Below are 15498 nucleotides of genomic sequence, written 5' to 3' on the forward strand. Positions count from 1 at the left end.
GTTCCTCCCTGGTTTTATGCCAAATATGTCTGTTAGGTTAGAGCAAGTCTGGTCTCTGTGGACTGTGTGAAAGAGTCACCATATTCAATTAACTGAAAAAGCAAAACCCTTTAAGTTGTACATACCAGCAACTTAACCCAGCATCTGGACTGGATTTAACATGTGTGAGGCTAAGAGGCACTCAAAGATCTCCTCTCCTAGTAATTGAATCTGAGGTTGAGAGCAGACAGCTCTTACACTTATTTACTGCCTGCTCAAAAATTGACATTGGTCATGTTTGTCTCTGCCATGTTTCCACTGGAGTTGTTCTTGGGAGAAAGCTTTAATAACCTTTGGTTCAACTACAATAAGTTTTTCCACAGAAAGAAGTCTTATAGCAAGAATATCAATGCCTTTAACCAGGAGATACAGGGAAGGCTGTGCTTCTGCCTGAGAAATTTTGTTTTGGAAGTTGTATGTGCTGCACGTGAATGCAGTAGCGCAGATCTCATTTTGCCTATGTAACCAATTTGCAAACAAGCTGATTACAAGCATCTCAAGACTAACACGAATACACACTACCTGTGCTGCTTTGGGACACCAAGCAGTATTTCCCCCTCATTCTTTCTAATAATTCCATGTGTTAATAACATTGCATCAGAAAGTCAAGGAAACAATGTCTCTCTACAAATGTTAGGCAAAGCTTTCTTGCTGCTGCTTTTGATTCTCCAGTGCTGGTGTTAGTCAAATGTCCATTGAATTCAATAGGTTAATGAGACTGCCAGAAAGACAGCAGGTTTAAATAATGGCTGCTTGACCCAAGTCCAGAATTTTTCTGATCAAAAAGTTTCGAAGTGCAGTTGGTTTCCTTCCCAGAACCTGAAGTAGCCTTGGGATTTGGCAGTCATTTGGCAGCCATGCGTGAACAGTGGTGCTTCCTGTGTTCTTGGCCAAGGCTAGAGAAATGGAAAAGCTTACATTTTGGAAAATGGAAACATTTCTTAGAATGTGATCCTTCTCACCCGTGAGTTTGAATTGTATGTGAGTATATTTGAGAGTGGAACTTTGTCATTTTTTTCTGAGAAAATGTGAAGGTTTGTACTTCACAGAATATCTTGATTGTGTGATATACTTAACGGCCTGTATTTCACTACTTTTGAAAATCAACTTAATCTTGCTCCTGTTATCTAAATACTAAGAGTGGGAGAAAAATAATTTCTTTTTGTTCTGTCTGTTATGGGTACTTCACATCTCAAAAGCTAGTATGGTACAGGCAGCTTGCCTGACCCAAAGACACCCAGATCTAGCCTACCTTGATCTGTTCATCACTTTTTTTCTTTGGTAAATGTAAATTAGCTCATTGTTCAGGTGCCACAAGCAATGTTACTACTTTTTGTTTACCCTTTTGTTTCTCAAATAAAGCATTTGCCCAATAGCTGTTATTTTCCTCTGAAAACCACATCTCTCCAACCTGCAAGGTTTATGATCCTAACTTGCAGGCATTCTTTAATTATAAAAGAAAGGCTATGTGATGATCTGTCACGAGGCAGTTGTCTCTAAATGGATTAAAAGAAGCTTTTGTGGTTTAAAAATGGGCTGTGTCCTTCATATGCTGAAAATAGTTCAAGTTGGCGGAAAGAGAGAGAGAGTGCTAACAATTAAGATATAGCAAATAAATGCTTAATTTCTTAATTTCAGATAGTAGCTTTTGTATTTCGTTGAATGCGGGTTGTAAAAGCTAGGAAAAAAAAAACCCAAGGTAAATATGTGAACTGATTGGTGGTGTTAGATCAACTGTTCCTAAGCATCTGCCCACAGGAAAAAAATGAGACACTCTTTAAATAAAACCAGTCCTGTGCCATGCCATCTCTCAGCTGTTGAGAATCCAAATTGCAGTGCCCTTACTCATCAGTAGGCCTTTCTACGTCATTCTGGTAGAAAATGTAATGAGAACAAATTGAAGATGGGGTGTTTGTTTCCAAGATAACAGTAGTATCTTGGAAGTATAATGGTATAAGAGAGATTATTTGTGATAATGCGGGGAAAAGCTGGCAGGTTTTCAGGTCTATGTGCTTTTCTAGGGGTCTGAAATGGAGATAAGTGCAAGTTGTTGAGCAACTGCTGAAAGTTTAACTAGGCAGGCATCACTTGCACTGTTTAATAGAAAGATAAGTGGTAGCTGCAGTCAAGCTACATTCTTTTAATAGGGATAAAAGGTAGTGCAGTGATGCAGAACTGTAAGACTGTATGACATAAAGAAACTAGGAAGATTTCTTCAGATCTGTTTTTTAGTTCATTTGCTTTAGTTTGTTATTCACTTACAAGGTGCATTTAAAATGCAAATATTTTTTTCTAGTGTAGCCAAACTCCTCAGAAAGTTGTTTTTTTTTTTTTTTTTTATCATTAGGAAAAAAAACCAAACAAAACTAAAACCTACTGCTTTTGAAAAATTCCGGGCTATTGTAAGTAGAAAGTCATGTCTGTGGCAGAGAACCACAAAACCCCATGAGGTAATAAAAACATTTATTGTGCCTGTCACAAGTTGCTTACTTCTGTCTTGCATTAGAGCAGAATTAATGGTTTCAGCATTGTGGAAAAATCTCTGCAAGTTTTGTTACTGTCGAGTGTTTTGCATCAGCGATTAGTTGCTCACAAAAACAGTTAATTGCCTCATATGCTGCGTGAGTGCTTTGAATGGTGTCCCCTAAGTATTTTGAGCAGTAAAATCTATTTTTCTAAAGCTAGGCTGTGAGAAGGGAGGACTCTTTACTGAGCTGGATCAGTCTGAGTTAGCTGGGATTGTTCATTTTTCTCTTCTTTCACAGTTGCTGCAAATGACAGAAGAGTTATAACAGTGTGCTTTATGCCCTTTTACTTAAACTGCAGTAGTTTCCATCATAATTATTTCCTTGGTTTGTTGACTACAGGAGTTAAAGAGTAGTAGTCGTCTTAAAATTATTGATTGTTTTTGCTTAGCTTTTTCAGTAGACAGTTTCTTGCTGCCAACCTCACTATGGCTGCTGTTCTTTGACATCACTTTCCCTTGGAGGTAGGTGTGGTCTGAGCTATTGGCCAAGGCCAAACTGAGGCTTTCCATACCATATAACGTAGATATGATACTTAGAGGTTTTCTTATAAGACTTCTCTTACATTTGAGCTTTTAGTAATCAAAAGCTCTGTCAATCAGAATGGTTTTCTCACAACACAACACAACTTTTCTCAACATGTTAAACCCACATAACCAGTGACCTTCAATATACTTAACATATGAACAATACATGGAAATGATAAAAGCCAAGAAAAGCAAACACAGAAGGTAGATGCAAGGTGGAGAAATTAACTTTTGACAGCTGCATACTTACTGAACCAATCCTGCAATAAATCTACAGAGTGGTTTGTAGGGATTCAGCTATTTTCTCTTCAGCTATCACCTCCCCCTCACCTCAGGTGTAGTGTGCAGAGGGACAGGAAATGGGAAGCTGAATGTCCCCAGTTTTGGGGACTGCCTGGATGTCTCGTGTCTTTATTGGTGATTTCTGCTTGTTTAAACTGCATTAGTTTGTAGTCAAATCTCCTAAATTATAACCTAGATTTGATGATAAACTGAAGTCAGCATGAAGTCAAGCAGCGTTTTTTGTTTGTTTTATTTGTTTGTTTGTTTTTGAGGGCTTTGGAGGAAGAGCTATAAGTCTGTGAGTTGTCTGGACCTATGCTTTTAAGATGGCTATTTTTGAAAGGTAGCTTGCCTTGTTAGAGTTAGTATCTATGAAGTTTTTGTAAGAAAACTAAAAGCCGAGGTAGAGTTGCTTGAAGGCTTTTTGTTCCATCTTGATATTTGCACTTAATTGTCATGTGGAAAATGTCACTTGGCCAGGCAGCTTTAGAAATGCCGAATAATAAAATCAGTTTCAACAAGATGTAATGGATAGAAATAATCACCATCACTGAAGGGAATGCATAGGCAAGTCTTACAGACATTATTTCTCCCATTGCTTGTGAGTAGCAAAGCAATGGCGAGGTGGGATTCTTGCCACCTGAGGTAGATGGCAGGACTTGGGCACCCTAAGCTGTATGCAAATGTAATGCCAAAGCTATGGTTGGTAGTAGGGGAAACTTTTTCCGTCTCAGTTCTGGTCATGGAGTCATGGGTAGATACAGACAGATATACCCACCTGGTCATCCACATGTTACCTGCAGGTTTCTAAACCTCCTGCCTTTGTGGGAGTGAAAAGTATTTGTAAATCTTTGTCACTCAGAGGGTAAGTGAGATGTATTTCACAGCATTTTTTCCTTAGCTTATAGTTTGGTTTTGGCTTTGTCTTAATGGAATAAAATATTATCTGACGGTACTTAAATTTTCTTTCCAAATGCATTCAGTAGGGTTGCCACAGACCACAGGAATGAGACTATGAGCAGTGGTTGCCTTTGGGAGGTCTTGAAAACAACTGATCCTTTATGGCCAGGAATACCAAAGCAAAGGGCAATTTCTTCCTCTCCTAAGATGTCAGCGCTGTTTATTTTAACACGTAATAATGAAATCCCAAACCTTATTTAAATTTGAAGGACCTACATTTGACTTGGCTGACTATCAAATGAGCAGTAAAGCAAGGATATAATTTTTCTTTCTTTTACCTGACTTCATTTTATCTTCATCTAAAGGGCTGGGAGAAGGGCACGCAGTGTGCGGCTATACAGGTATTATATGCAAAATGCATATGTGCAAAATGCTAACATGCGCATTATGTTAATTCTCCTCTGTTAAACTTAATGGAAACAGAATATGTGTTGAATGACTTACATGTAGCCTAAGAACATTAGCTTATAAGAAAGAACTGTTTCAGAGATGACATACTATCTTGGCATACTAATCTATGAAGAAATAAATGCTGGTCTTCTCAATATGTTGTACTGAATATATCTCAGTGAAAAATGTGATTGCCTGAAGCTCTAAATGACAATTCTTTCAATGGTTAAAGAGAGTAGCTGTTTTTTTTTTTAAATAATAATGATTTAAAAAATCACCTATCTGACTGAAGAGCTCCTTTTCTGGCACTTCAGATGCAAACAGTATCAACAAACTTTTTTCAGTAGAAACACTGGAGTTTGTGTTTTAAGATTTAAATTTGAAAAAAAATAAAGCATGATTTACTGACTGATTTTATAGGGCAAGAGAATATCACTATATGTGGTATCTGAATTGCCACTGTTTTTGTACAAATCATACAGGCATTCAATCTTCATTCTTCTGTATTTGTTATAATTTGACATGTTCAGCTAAATGAAAACCGATATACTAGGCTAAAACAAAAAGAATGGCTTAGGAGAGAGAAATTGCTGGCCCACAGCAGCCTGTTGATGTGCTACTAGTCACGATGGCCAAAGTATAGGTTTGAAAACATTGCAGTGTTTCTTAATGAAGTTTAAAAAAAGTAATCTCCTTTTTACAATGACTGCAGTGCTTTCTGGCTCTCATCTAGCACTGTTTAATGATAATTTTGCCATCTCTTGGTTGCCACGTATGGGGATGTGCACAAGGTTGCAGTTCCTGTGCTGCAAGTATTTGTCCCAGCAAGGTCTCTGAAGTGCCAGCTTGTCAACTTGTGCCACCTGGCACAGTGTATGCAATCCTACAAGCTGTGGGAAGTGTGGTTGCATGTTATTTTACTTCCTGGCAGATGACTCAAGTTATTAATGCAAGACAACCATTATTGCTATATTCTATATGTACTGCAACAAGAAGCAGGCTTGAATATGCTCTTCTGTTCTCGCAGTGCGGAGGTGGTAAGAATTGGATCATGTCTGCAATAGGGAGAGGGCTTTGAACTAAGAGAAAAATACTTGGATTGTTTTTTTTTTTTTTTTTTTTTTTGTTTTTCCTGTGCTTTAAATTACATCTGCTTTTGTTTTTGTTCAGATAACCCCTAGTAAAATTTGTAGCTTGTTATATATAATGTTAAGTGTTCTCTGCTTGTCATTTTCTTTTTTTCATGAGGGTTGGCTAATTTATGAAAACCAAATGCATTCAGCTTTCTGCACTGTTAACTGCTATACAGAAATATATAGATCAAAAAACCTCAACAAAACAAAACTGCAGACTGCGATGGCAAAGCCATTAAAAGCTGAGCTTTTCAGCAAGAAGACCCAAGCAGGTGACTTTTCAGGGATGTTGTATCTGTTGCCATGGACTATGTCATGATTGCACAGCTAGGGAAAAGGAGTTCATTTTTTAAAATGAGAGGAGAAAAAAATCTATCCTTTCTTCATTCCTCCTATTAGAATTTTTCAGCTCAGACCAACAAATGCAATTTGCTGAAAGTCTTCCAGCTTTGACTTTATTTTACTAATGAAATAAAATATTAAAGTTTTTATACTTCTCATTACTATATCTGAAACTAGAGTTTATAAGCAATCCTTTAAATTGCAGAGATTAAAAAAAAATAAACAACACAATACCTGTATGAATGTAGTAGCGGTGGGACCTTAATGGAATTGAGGAGAGAAACTCTGAAGTGCATCTTTTGGTTTATCAGATTTACCAGCTGGATGTCTGGGCCTTTTAAGAATTCTATTTTGCCTTGAATTTAATTCCTTCACATTCACCAGAGAGATTACAATGCTTATGTTGATGACTGATTTTTTTTTTTTAGAGATGACATACCAAATTCTACAGCTCATATCCTTGCTTGGGGGTTTCTAGGTATTAGTAATTATAAAAGGATTTGGTTGCATTGTCTTTTCAGTGCCTGAAATACTTGGCAAGGCAAATTAATAAAAGGAGAATTTAAAGAATGAATGGTTTTTGCTGGGCATGCTACTAATAGTGATGAGCAGACTAATTCATTTTCCTAATAAGGCTGTGCTGGAAGTTGGAATGTTTTGAATTGCATTAAATGTCACAAAAGTATTCATCAGAGAGGAGCAGCTTGAGGGATGTTGGATAAGTAAATTTGATCATGTTTTTCCAGTTGAAATGAACTATTTACACAGACTAAGTATAGCCCTTTTATTGGAAGAACAAACATCTTTGATGGAGAAGTACATGCAAAAATGTTGTGCACTTTCATTTTCAATATCCCAGCTGCCACTAACTGATGAATGTTGCCTGTATTTCAATTGTCTACAATAATTTGTAAGAAGCTTAAAAATGCAGCCTGGAACTCAATCCAAAAACCATTAGCAAAGGTCTTTTGTGTACACTGTTTATAATAAGGATTTATTACTGAGCTTTTATGCCTGCTTTGTTTGTACATAACCAGAACTTTACATAAACTAGCATGCTGAATTGCCAGCTTTAAGTCGTTCAGAAAATACCCTGCTGTTCTACTTTCCTAATGGGCATTACCAAGACAAGAGTGTCATCTTATTCTAGAAGCCCATATCATCGGGTATTAATACACTCTGCTTAATTAAAATAGCATGAGAACTGAAATTGCCAGGTGAGAAGCTAGATGCCAACAGCTAAGATGATGATCAAGAATCTGCGGTTAAAATATTTCTTCTTACTCTGTAGATTTCATAATATTTATTTTTATTTCCAAGGGCAGCAGTCAAGATGTAAGCTGTGAAGTAGGTAGTTTCTTAAATAGATGTGTTGGACATTTTTTTGCTCTTCAGTTTGAACTGTGCATTTCCTCTTGTAATGTCTTGTCTAACCACTGTACATTTTTCACATTCAGATCCTGGTGGTTCAGTTTGCTGGATGAGCATTTTCTTTATGCAGTACTGGATAAATTGAAGATTTTAGTCTGATTGTGGTCTGAATTTGACGTGGCCAAGTTAAACTGTTTGAAGTATGTCTGGGACACAGATTTGTTTCAAGTATATTTGGGGGAAATAAAGTAGTGTGCTGTCTGACTCCAGTAATAAAAGAACACTGGGAACAGTATAGCTATCAAGCCTCTTTTTTTTTTTAATGCATTTTTTCTTTTCAATGTATGAATTTTGAAGAATAGAAGCAGGGATCAAATTTTTAAGTGCTAAGAGGAGTACAGAACAAACTCATGCTGCAAATGGGAATTTAATTCTTTTGTAAAATGGACAAGAAAAAGATACTTTTCTCCTATAGATCAGAACTGCAGGATCAAGCATTAGCAAGGAGAAACTTTTCTTCTCAACTCTGAAATATGTGAGTTGGTCTGAGTAGTGAACATCTTACTACTCCTGTTAGATTAATTTAATCCATATTAAAAAAGTTCCAATTTTATTAACAAACACATACTTGAAACATAGAACAAGATGCCTATTTTCTTCTAACTCTAGTCTTACGAGAAAAAAAGTTCCATGTGTGTTGGCTTTTTTTTTAATGTTGCTTTTGTTGCCATAAATTGACAACTCTGCAATTAGGAGTGATTAATGATGCACCCTGGTGCTTTGGAGGGTTGGAGGTCAGTATTCTCATAGGCTGAAAACTCTGTGGGAAACTGGAGAACAGTCCTCTTCCTCAGAGTGGGGAAATCCCTCTCTGAGAGTTATTGTTGATGTGGACATGATGCGTGTCAGCTGCAACACACAAGTGATGAAGGCGAAGTGCAGAAGATGATATTATTTTATTAAGAAAGAAAAGAGACATTTGTTAAGAGTTGAGAAAGACTTCAGTTGAACAGACCAGGTATGCCTACTTCAAATCCATCTTACACTGTAGATGTATTTAATAAAAATGTATTTTCTGCTGTTCTTCAAAGAAACAAACCTTTTATTTTTTTTTTGACATAGAAGCAGAGCGCCTTTCAGAAATGTGAATCCAGCTTCAGTTCTGTAGGCACCTACAGAGGTTAAAGGGTTTTATGAAGTCATATGGTTGTGTGATTATAGGCAGGATGTGATAACTCTTCTTTGGACATTCAAGGTGTCTGTTATTCTAAGCAGCTACTAAAAATGGCCAGAAATGTTTTGAAATGTGACAGGAAGCCACTTTTCTACTAAAACAGCAACAGAAGGCTGAGGTATATCAGCAGTGATATTGTCAGACAAAATTCAGTGGGTTGAACTTGACTTGATTCGATTAGCTTTGTGAAATCATAGAATATTTGTGTATTTTTGCACAGATGTACTTGCAAATCTGAAAACAAAATACATTGAATGAGTTGCTTTTACCATCCTATGTTACCAGTTCATTACTTGTCATTTCTTTATCTTCATCCTTTCCGTTGCAAAATTTCCTTTGCTTCCCACCACCCAGTGGTTGTTTCAATGCATTCATTGTTTGGAAGGGATTCTTTTGATATCTGCTGTGGAGTTCAAATGGCATTAACCTTACCTTTGAATAATAGGTGCCAAAAGTAGCACGCTGTATTTTTTAACTGAAGTCATTTAGAAGGATTGTTCAAAAAGGAAGCTTTCCATTTTAAGCCTAGATAAGGGTTATGCACTTCAGAATGCAATTTATCTGACCAGAGCTTTTGAGTTTCACAGTATATTTTCTAATGAGAGGAAGGAAAACAGTAAACAAATTTCAGCTAATGTCTCCTTTCTTTTGATATGATGTTATGAATTTCTAGATTAAATAGTACTTGGTGGTACATGATGGTTTCTAACTTTGCATCTGAGTTAGTTCATTTAGTTTGGTTTTGCTTTTGCCCTGTATTTGCCAGATACATAACTTGAATACTTCTTGTTTCCCTTAAAGGAAAAAAAATGGTACAATTTATAAATCTGTGGGCAGATGTGGTGAGTTGGGAATGAGGAATACTTAAACCTTGAAGCCTTTGTTTGTGTAATTACATGTATGTTTTTCTCTTCCAGAGTGGCTTCTGTGACAAAACCTGATCTTATTCATGTACCAAAGGTATGTTCATCATCACAACCAAGAAATCTAGCATGTAGCGCTGTTAGCTCTCTGTTAAATAGTATAGCATGCTTGATTTCCACATCTTTTTTTCTCTCCAAAAAAGATTGAGAAACTTGGCAAAAGAACATCCATACACACACACAAAAAAGTAGATAAATGTTATCTTCCAACTTTTAGAACTTTTTTGAAAGATAAAGCTGAATTTTTTCTATATCCCAAAGAGAGAAACTCTGTTTTCATCTGCCATTGCTCTAAAGGCAATGAATTTATAGAAAGAGAGGAAAAAAAAAACAAACTGTTGCTCTCTTTCATCCCTGACCCTGGGATAACCACAGTTTTCTTTTCTCATGTGGCTGTAGTATGTCAGGTGGTATTGGTCTTGCAATTTTCCCATCTGGAAGCTATAACCTTTGTTGATCTTAGGTTACATATTTGTGACCCAAACACTCAGGAGGCACTTGGTCCCAGAGTCTGAAGTAAGGACAGAAGTGGGTCTGAAGTTTGGCTGTAGAAACCTTTGTCCTTGTAGTCAATAGAGTGAAAAGCCAATTTGGTCTCAAAGCAATGGGCTCTGGCAAATGAGCTCCTGGTTCCTCCCTTCAGGCCCCTTTCGACAGATCATTGTATACCATGAGTTCATACACACGCTCATGCTCCTATGTTATGAGGAATATGTGTATCTCAGACTTGGTTTGGAGGTGGAATGTGGATTTCTAAAAATACTAATATTTTCCATGTGAATTATCCATTGGGTTTTGCGATGAAGCGGTGCTTCAGTTTGTTTTGACCTTGATTTGTGTAGTGTCTGCTTTGGATGCAGTGAGAAAAGTTAGTGTCATGGGCTTTGATTCTTTGACTGTGCATGTTCAGATCATTCCCTTTCTTAAATGCATGGCTCATTTTTTCCACACGTTTCTCGACTGAACTCTCACTTGTTTCTGTGATGCTCATACCTCTTTGTTTTATGCTAGGCAGGTTATCTCCTTCAACAGCACTGAAAATACCTGCTGAGGAATGTGCATGTGTTTGGTGTGGTTTTGTGTGTTTCTTTTTTTTTTTTTTTATCTTGCATAGGGAGAACCTAAAGAAGTAGTTAAGCCTGTGCCCGTTGCCTCTGCTGCTGCACCCAAAGTCACTGCCATGGCCAGTGTGGCTTACAATAAGACCCCGAGGCCGTTCGGAGCTGTGGCCTCCTCAAAAGTCACCTCCATCCCGTCACCGTCCTCTGCCTTCGCCCCAGCCCAGGCAGCACCCATGCTCCCTACCCCAGCCCCATTTGCTGCACCAGGACTGCATGCTAATGCCAAGCATAACGCTGATGGGCATCCGCCCGCGCCGAGCACTGCTAAACCTGCCGTTAATGTCCCACGGCAGCCTGCCACGCACAATGCCGCCCCAGGCGGCCATGTCGGCGACGGCACCCAGGAGCTAGCGGAGGGGCTGCGACGAGGATTCAGAGAGAACCAGGGTGACAGTAAACAGCAAAATGGGTAGGTGGGATTTTTTTTTGCTGTGAGGGTCTCTTCCTCGCAGGAAAAAAGCTGGGCTTGTTCAAGTGCCGAGTAAAACACATCTTGGGTGTGCTGTCTAATTACCAGAAGCAAACCTCTGAGGAAAACACTGAGTAATTAGTGTGCCTTCAGAAAAGGGTGGTTTGAAGGGCTGAGTCTGTGAGGATTTAATTAATACTGAAAATACATCCATTTGTTGTGTCACACCTAAATTGCAGCAGACCACACCAAAATGGGTTGTATATCATGATGTGTTTTCAGACCGTGTAACAAGCCCAGCATTCATTTGGATGCCTGTGTCTCACTGTTACTTTGGATCCCAATACAGAGGTTGAAAGCAGCAGGCACTTGGAGGTGCAGAGCCACCTGGCAAGAAGGACTGGTGATGGTCATGATGACCATCTTCTTGCTTTTTGAGTTTTCTTTTCTTCAATCTCAAGAACTTGAAACATAAAATTTATGATTAATATTTCCCATTACTCAAAGAAAAAGGATTAGGCCTGGTGCCTGTCTCATCCAATCTCCTCTCAGCCTGAATATGTGAGGGATTCTACAGTAAAATAAATATGCATATTATCTAAAATAAAAAATCGCAGTTTCAAGTGATCATTGCCTGGAAAGAAAAATTTAGGCTCCTATTCCCCTAAAATTGCAGCAGAAATATTTTCCATATGAATATGTATATAATGCTACACATATGGATTTTATATGACTACACTGTCTTGATGACTTCAAGGCCAATCTTTAATGCGTGATGGAAGGAATCCACGCTGCTTTGTGATAGGATGAAAGTAGGAGATCCAAAGGACTTACTTCTTGAATACACATTGCCAAACTATCTTTGTCTTTCCAGGAATGTTGATTTACCAGATAGTATGTAAGGAGTATTCAAAAGTAGTAGTTATTACTGAAAAAGATTAACAATAGCAACAAAATTATGTTTTCTGGAAGAAAGTGCTGGATGTATCCAGTAAGCACTTAACAATCAGGATGGAGTGACTGAGAGCACATTGATACATTTCACTGCCTTGTGTTTAGAGATGAATGAATAATGCTGACTGAGGAGTTTCATAGCTGGTAGGTTAGGAAATTCCTGTCTTGCTGCCAGCCTTGTTTATCTAGTTTGGGAAATCTTTAAAACATTTGCAGCTGAAAAGAAGCGAACAAAAATCAGCTAAACTGTATATCTTTCCTAAAACGGTGTTTTAGGACTTTAACTCAATTTAAGTAAGAGTTAAATACTGGTCTTTCAATCCTAAAGTAGAAAACAAGTAAACAAAGAAACCCTCAAGTGATTGTGTTCATCTGCATCTACCCAACTGACTTGGTTTTACTTAGTTAAGCATTACTGTAGAAATATGTTTGCTATGTAAAACCACAACCCCATTTAAAGTGGAATTTGACACTTAACAACATAACGATGAAAGCTTTAAATTATTGAAAATCTGAAATAAATACCATTTTACTTCTTATTTACTTGCATCTTGCTCATATATAGCACTGCTGAGCGATTAGAATTCTTCAGACATAGCTTAATACTCAGAATTTTTTGTTTTTCCCTCCTCACTTTCCTCAAATAATGTTTGGCATATAAAGTATTTGCCTTCACTTCAAGATAGGTCAGGAAGTTCTGTTTCCCTTGTTTACTCCTGGCATAAAAGGAGAGCAATTTGTCCTTAGTAGGCTGCATGTAATTACACTTTTGTGTACACTTTCTTGCCAACTCTCACGTGAAAATGTGCCTGCTGCTTTAAAAAAAGGTAAGATGTTCATAGACTTCACTTCAGGTGGGATAAATTTTTCCTTTTTAGGTTCTCTTGATGGTTTAAATTTTGACTCTGTATATGACTACCAGAACTTGGATTTGGAAGATCCTGTAATATTTCAAGAAGCAGAGAATGTATTAACAAGTCAAATACCTTTTTTCCCTTGCAGATAACAACAATGACAAAGTTAGTATCAAGAGCACTGGAGTTGAATTATGGTCTTTTTCATTGTTGGAATAACCAGCATGTATTATTGTTTTGCAAACAAAACAATAGTATATAAAGCTCTTACAGAGTTTTATATTTAAAATTTTTGCAAAACAGCTTCAGCTTCCTTATAACTACTTAGTTTAATAAATGATTTTGTCTGCATTGGACGTGATGTGATATTGCTTTTCACTGTGTTAAACTTTGCAGTTTTTTTTTAATTATTATTCCACAAAACATTTGTGCAGTGTTTGAGTGTACTGATAAATTCTTGATGCATATATAGCTAATTGATGTCAGTAATACAACTGGTAATGATGAAATACAGTATAAAAGGGAAAATGATTTGAGGAATATGGAATGAATGGCCAGATGTTGAATTCATAACGCAAAATTAAGAGTGGCATCTGAATATTCTCACTTGTATGTTTTAGGGATGATAATTATGACTTATTGTGATTTTATTGGCTTGTCTTTTCTGCTCTTGCCTCAAGAATGAGTCAAGGCTGAGTCCATCTCACTGAATATTCCTTTGTCTATGGCACCACCTCGTGCCTCAGTGGCTCATTACTAGTAGAGCATTAAGAAATAAGGAAGAAAGAAAAGGGAGTAAAATCATTAGGGTATTTTGTTTATTATACCAATATTATCAAATATGAAAGACTTACTTCACTGTGATAGTTGCTAGAATGCAGTCAATAATATAATTGTAATGCTATTGTAGCATGTAAATAATTACATTTCCATATAACACTGTATATTTAATGACTGCTTTAGTTTTCAGACTTGATTCTCACTATTAACTGTTCTGTGCTTTACTTCATTTTCTTTGAGTCTGTTTTACTCCATCCTGGAATGCCACTGTCCTTGTTCCTATACCCTTCCCTTTTTAGTAACCTGGCTAGGTACATTTACTTCACTAATACTGTGTGTCAGTAAATTCAATCTTTTGCTGTAATTTTGAATGATAGGTTTCCTATCATTCAAATGTTGACTATTCCTTTAAGCTTAAGTATTTGTTAATGCATTCTACTGAATGGATCTAATATTTTTTTTCTGATGGCAAGTAAAAATGTACAAGATTCTCATTTCCTCACATTTATCTTGATCAAAAACACTTCAGACGTTAAAAATGCAGTAAGTAGTAGCAAAAATAGAAGTAACTTTTAAAGGGTTGGGGTTTTTTTAGATTTAAATAGAATTATTATTTCTTAGGAGACTTTGCATTAGTCATCTCCTGTAAACTTTGTAATAATAAATGTACAGTCATAAGTTCTGAGAGATTAATGCTTTTAAATAACTAATATAGAATTAGGAATAATATACATAGTAGGAATCTTCTGTTACCTTCTCCAAATCAGTCATTACATTTTCTTTAGATCAGTTACTTAAAGTAAGGTTCAGAATACTGTGTTCTTGTAAAGTCCACAGTTCAGGGGTTGGTAATACAGTAACATGTAAGTTATCAAGAAGAAATATTCTGGATAAAAATCATTACCCTATTTCTTTGACTTTCAGAGAAGGTATCAAGCATCAGTCACTTCCTGTTGTGCTTCAGAGCATGACTATCTATACACTTTCAATACACTTTCCCCAAAAACTAATTCAGTAAAATAATAAACTGCATTTTTTGTTTCAAACTTCTTACTTTATTTCTTGTTTTCTTTTTTCTCTTTTACCTGTTTACACTGGGAAAACTTTTTCTTGCTGTGTTATTCTGTCATCTCCAAGGAAAATCCCACCCAAACGGTAAATGTTTAAATATGTATGTCTTGATAATACTGTCTTTTGCAGTTTCAAATGTTCTAGTAATGAAACAAAAGAAAAGTTTTATATTTGATTTAGAGTAACTACCATACTGTATTTTGTTGAGAGAACTGAGTCTGTGTTCAGATGGTGTTTGTAGAACTCAGTGCTATATTCAAACTCAGAAGCTTCCTTTAAACGCTGTGAAAAGCCACAGTTCTGCCCCTTTTCTTTGTAGTACCCTAACCTAGATGGTCCTTGAAGAAACTTTTAGCTCACTATTCTCTTTTCTCTTTGACACAGCCCCCCACGGAAGCACATTGTGGATACCTATACAGAGTTCTACCACACCCCTACTCACAGTGATGCCAGCAAGAAGCGACTGATTGAAGACACTGAAGACTGGCATCCCCGAACAGGCACCACCCAGTCACGCTCTTTTCGCATCCTTGCCCAGATCACCGGCACTGATCATAGTGAGTAGCTTCATAAGGAAATAAAA

General features: G+C 37.0%; 1 protein-coding gene across 4 annotated transcripts in view; it reads left to right on the forward strand.

The window, feature by feature from the left end:
* PDLIM5 (PDZ and LIM domain 5) overlaps positions 1 to 15498 on the forward strand; it is a 110465-nt gene that overhangs the window by 49297 nt on the left and 45670 nt on the right. For 2 of the 4 annotated variants that reach the window (XM_065736905.1, XM_065736906.1), the window contains exons 4-7: positions 9721 to 9763; positions 10841 to 11256; positions 14982 to 14999; positions 15300 to 15472. In XM_065736905.1, the coding sequence (XP_065592977.1) occupies positions 9721 to 9763; positions 10841 to 11256; positions 14982 to 14999; positions 15300 to 15472 (650 nt within the window). The remainder of the gene's footprint in view (positions 1 to 9720; positions 9764 to 10840; positions 11257 to 14981; positions 15000 to 15299; positions 15473 to 15498) is intronic. The other 2 variants (XM_065736908.1, XM_065736909.1) reach the window with 2 other exon arrangements.

The sequence above is a fragment of the Cyrtonyx montezumae genome, unplaced genomic scaffold (genome assembly GCF_038088225.1).
Source record: "Cyrtonyx montezumae isolate F1298 unplaced genomic scaffold, pur_monq_1.0 scaffold_2, whole genome shotgun sequence".
Lineage (NCBI taxonomy): Eukaryota > Metazoa > Chordata > Aves > Galliformes > Odontophoridae > Cyrtonyx > Cyrtonyx montezumae.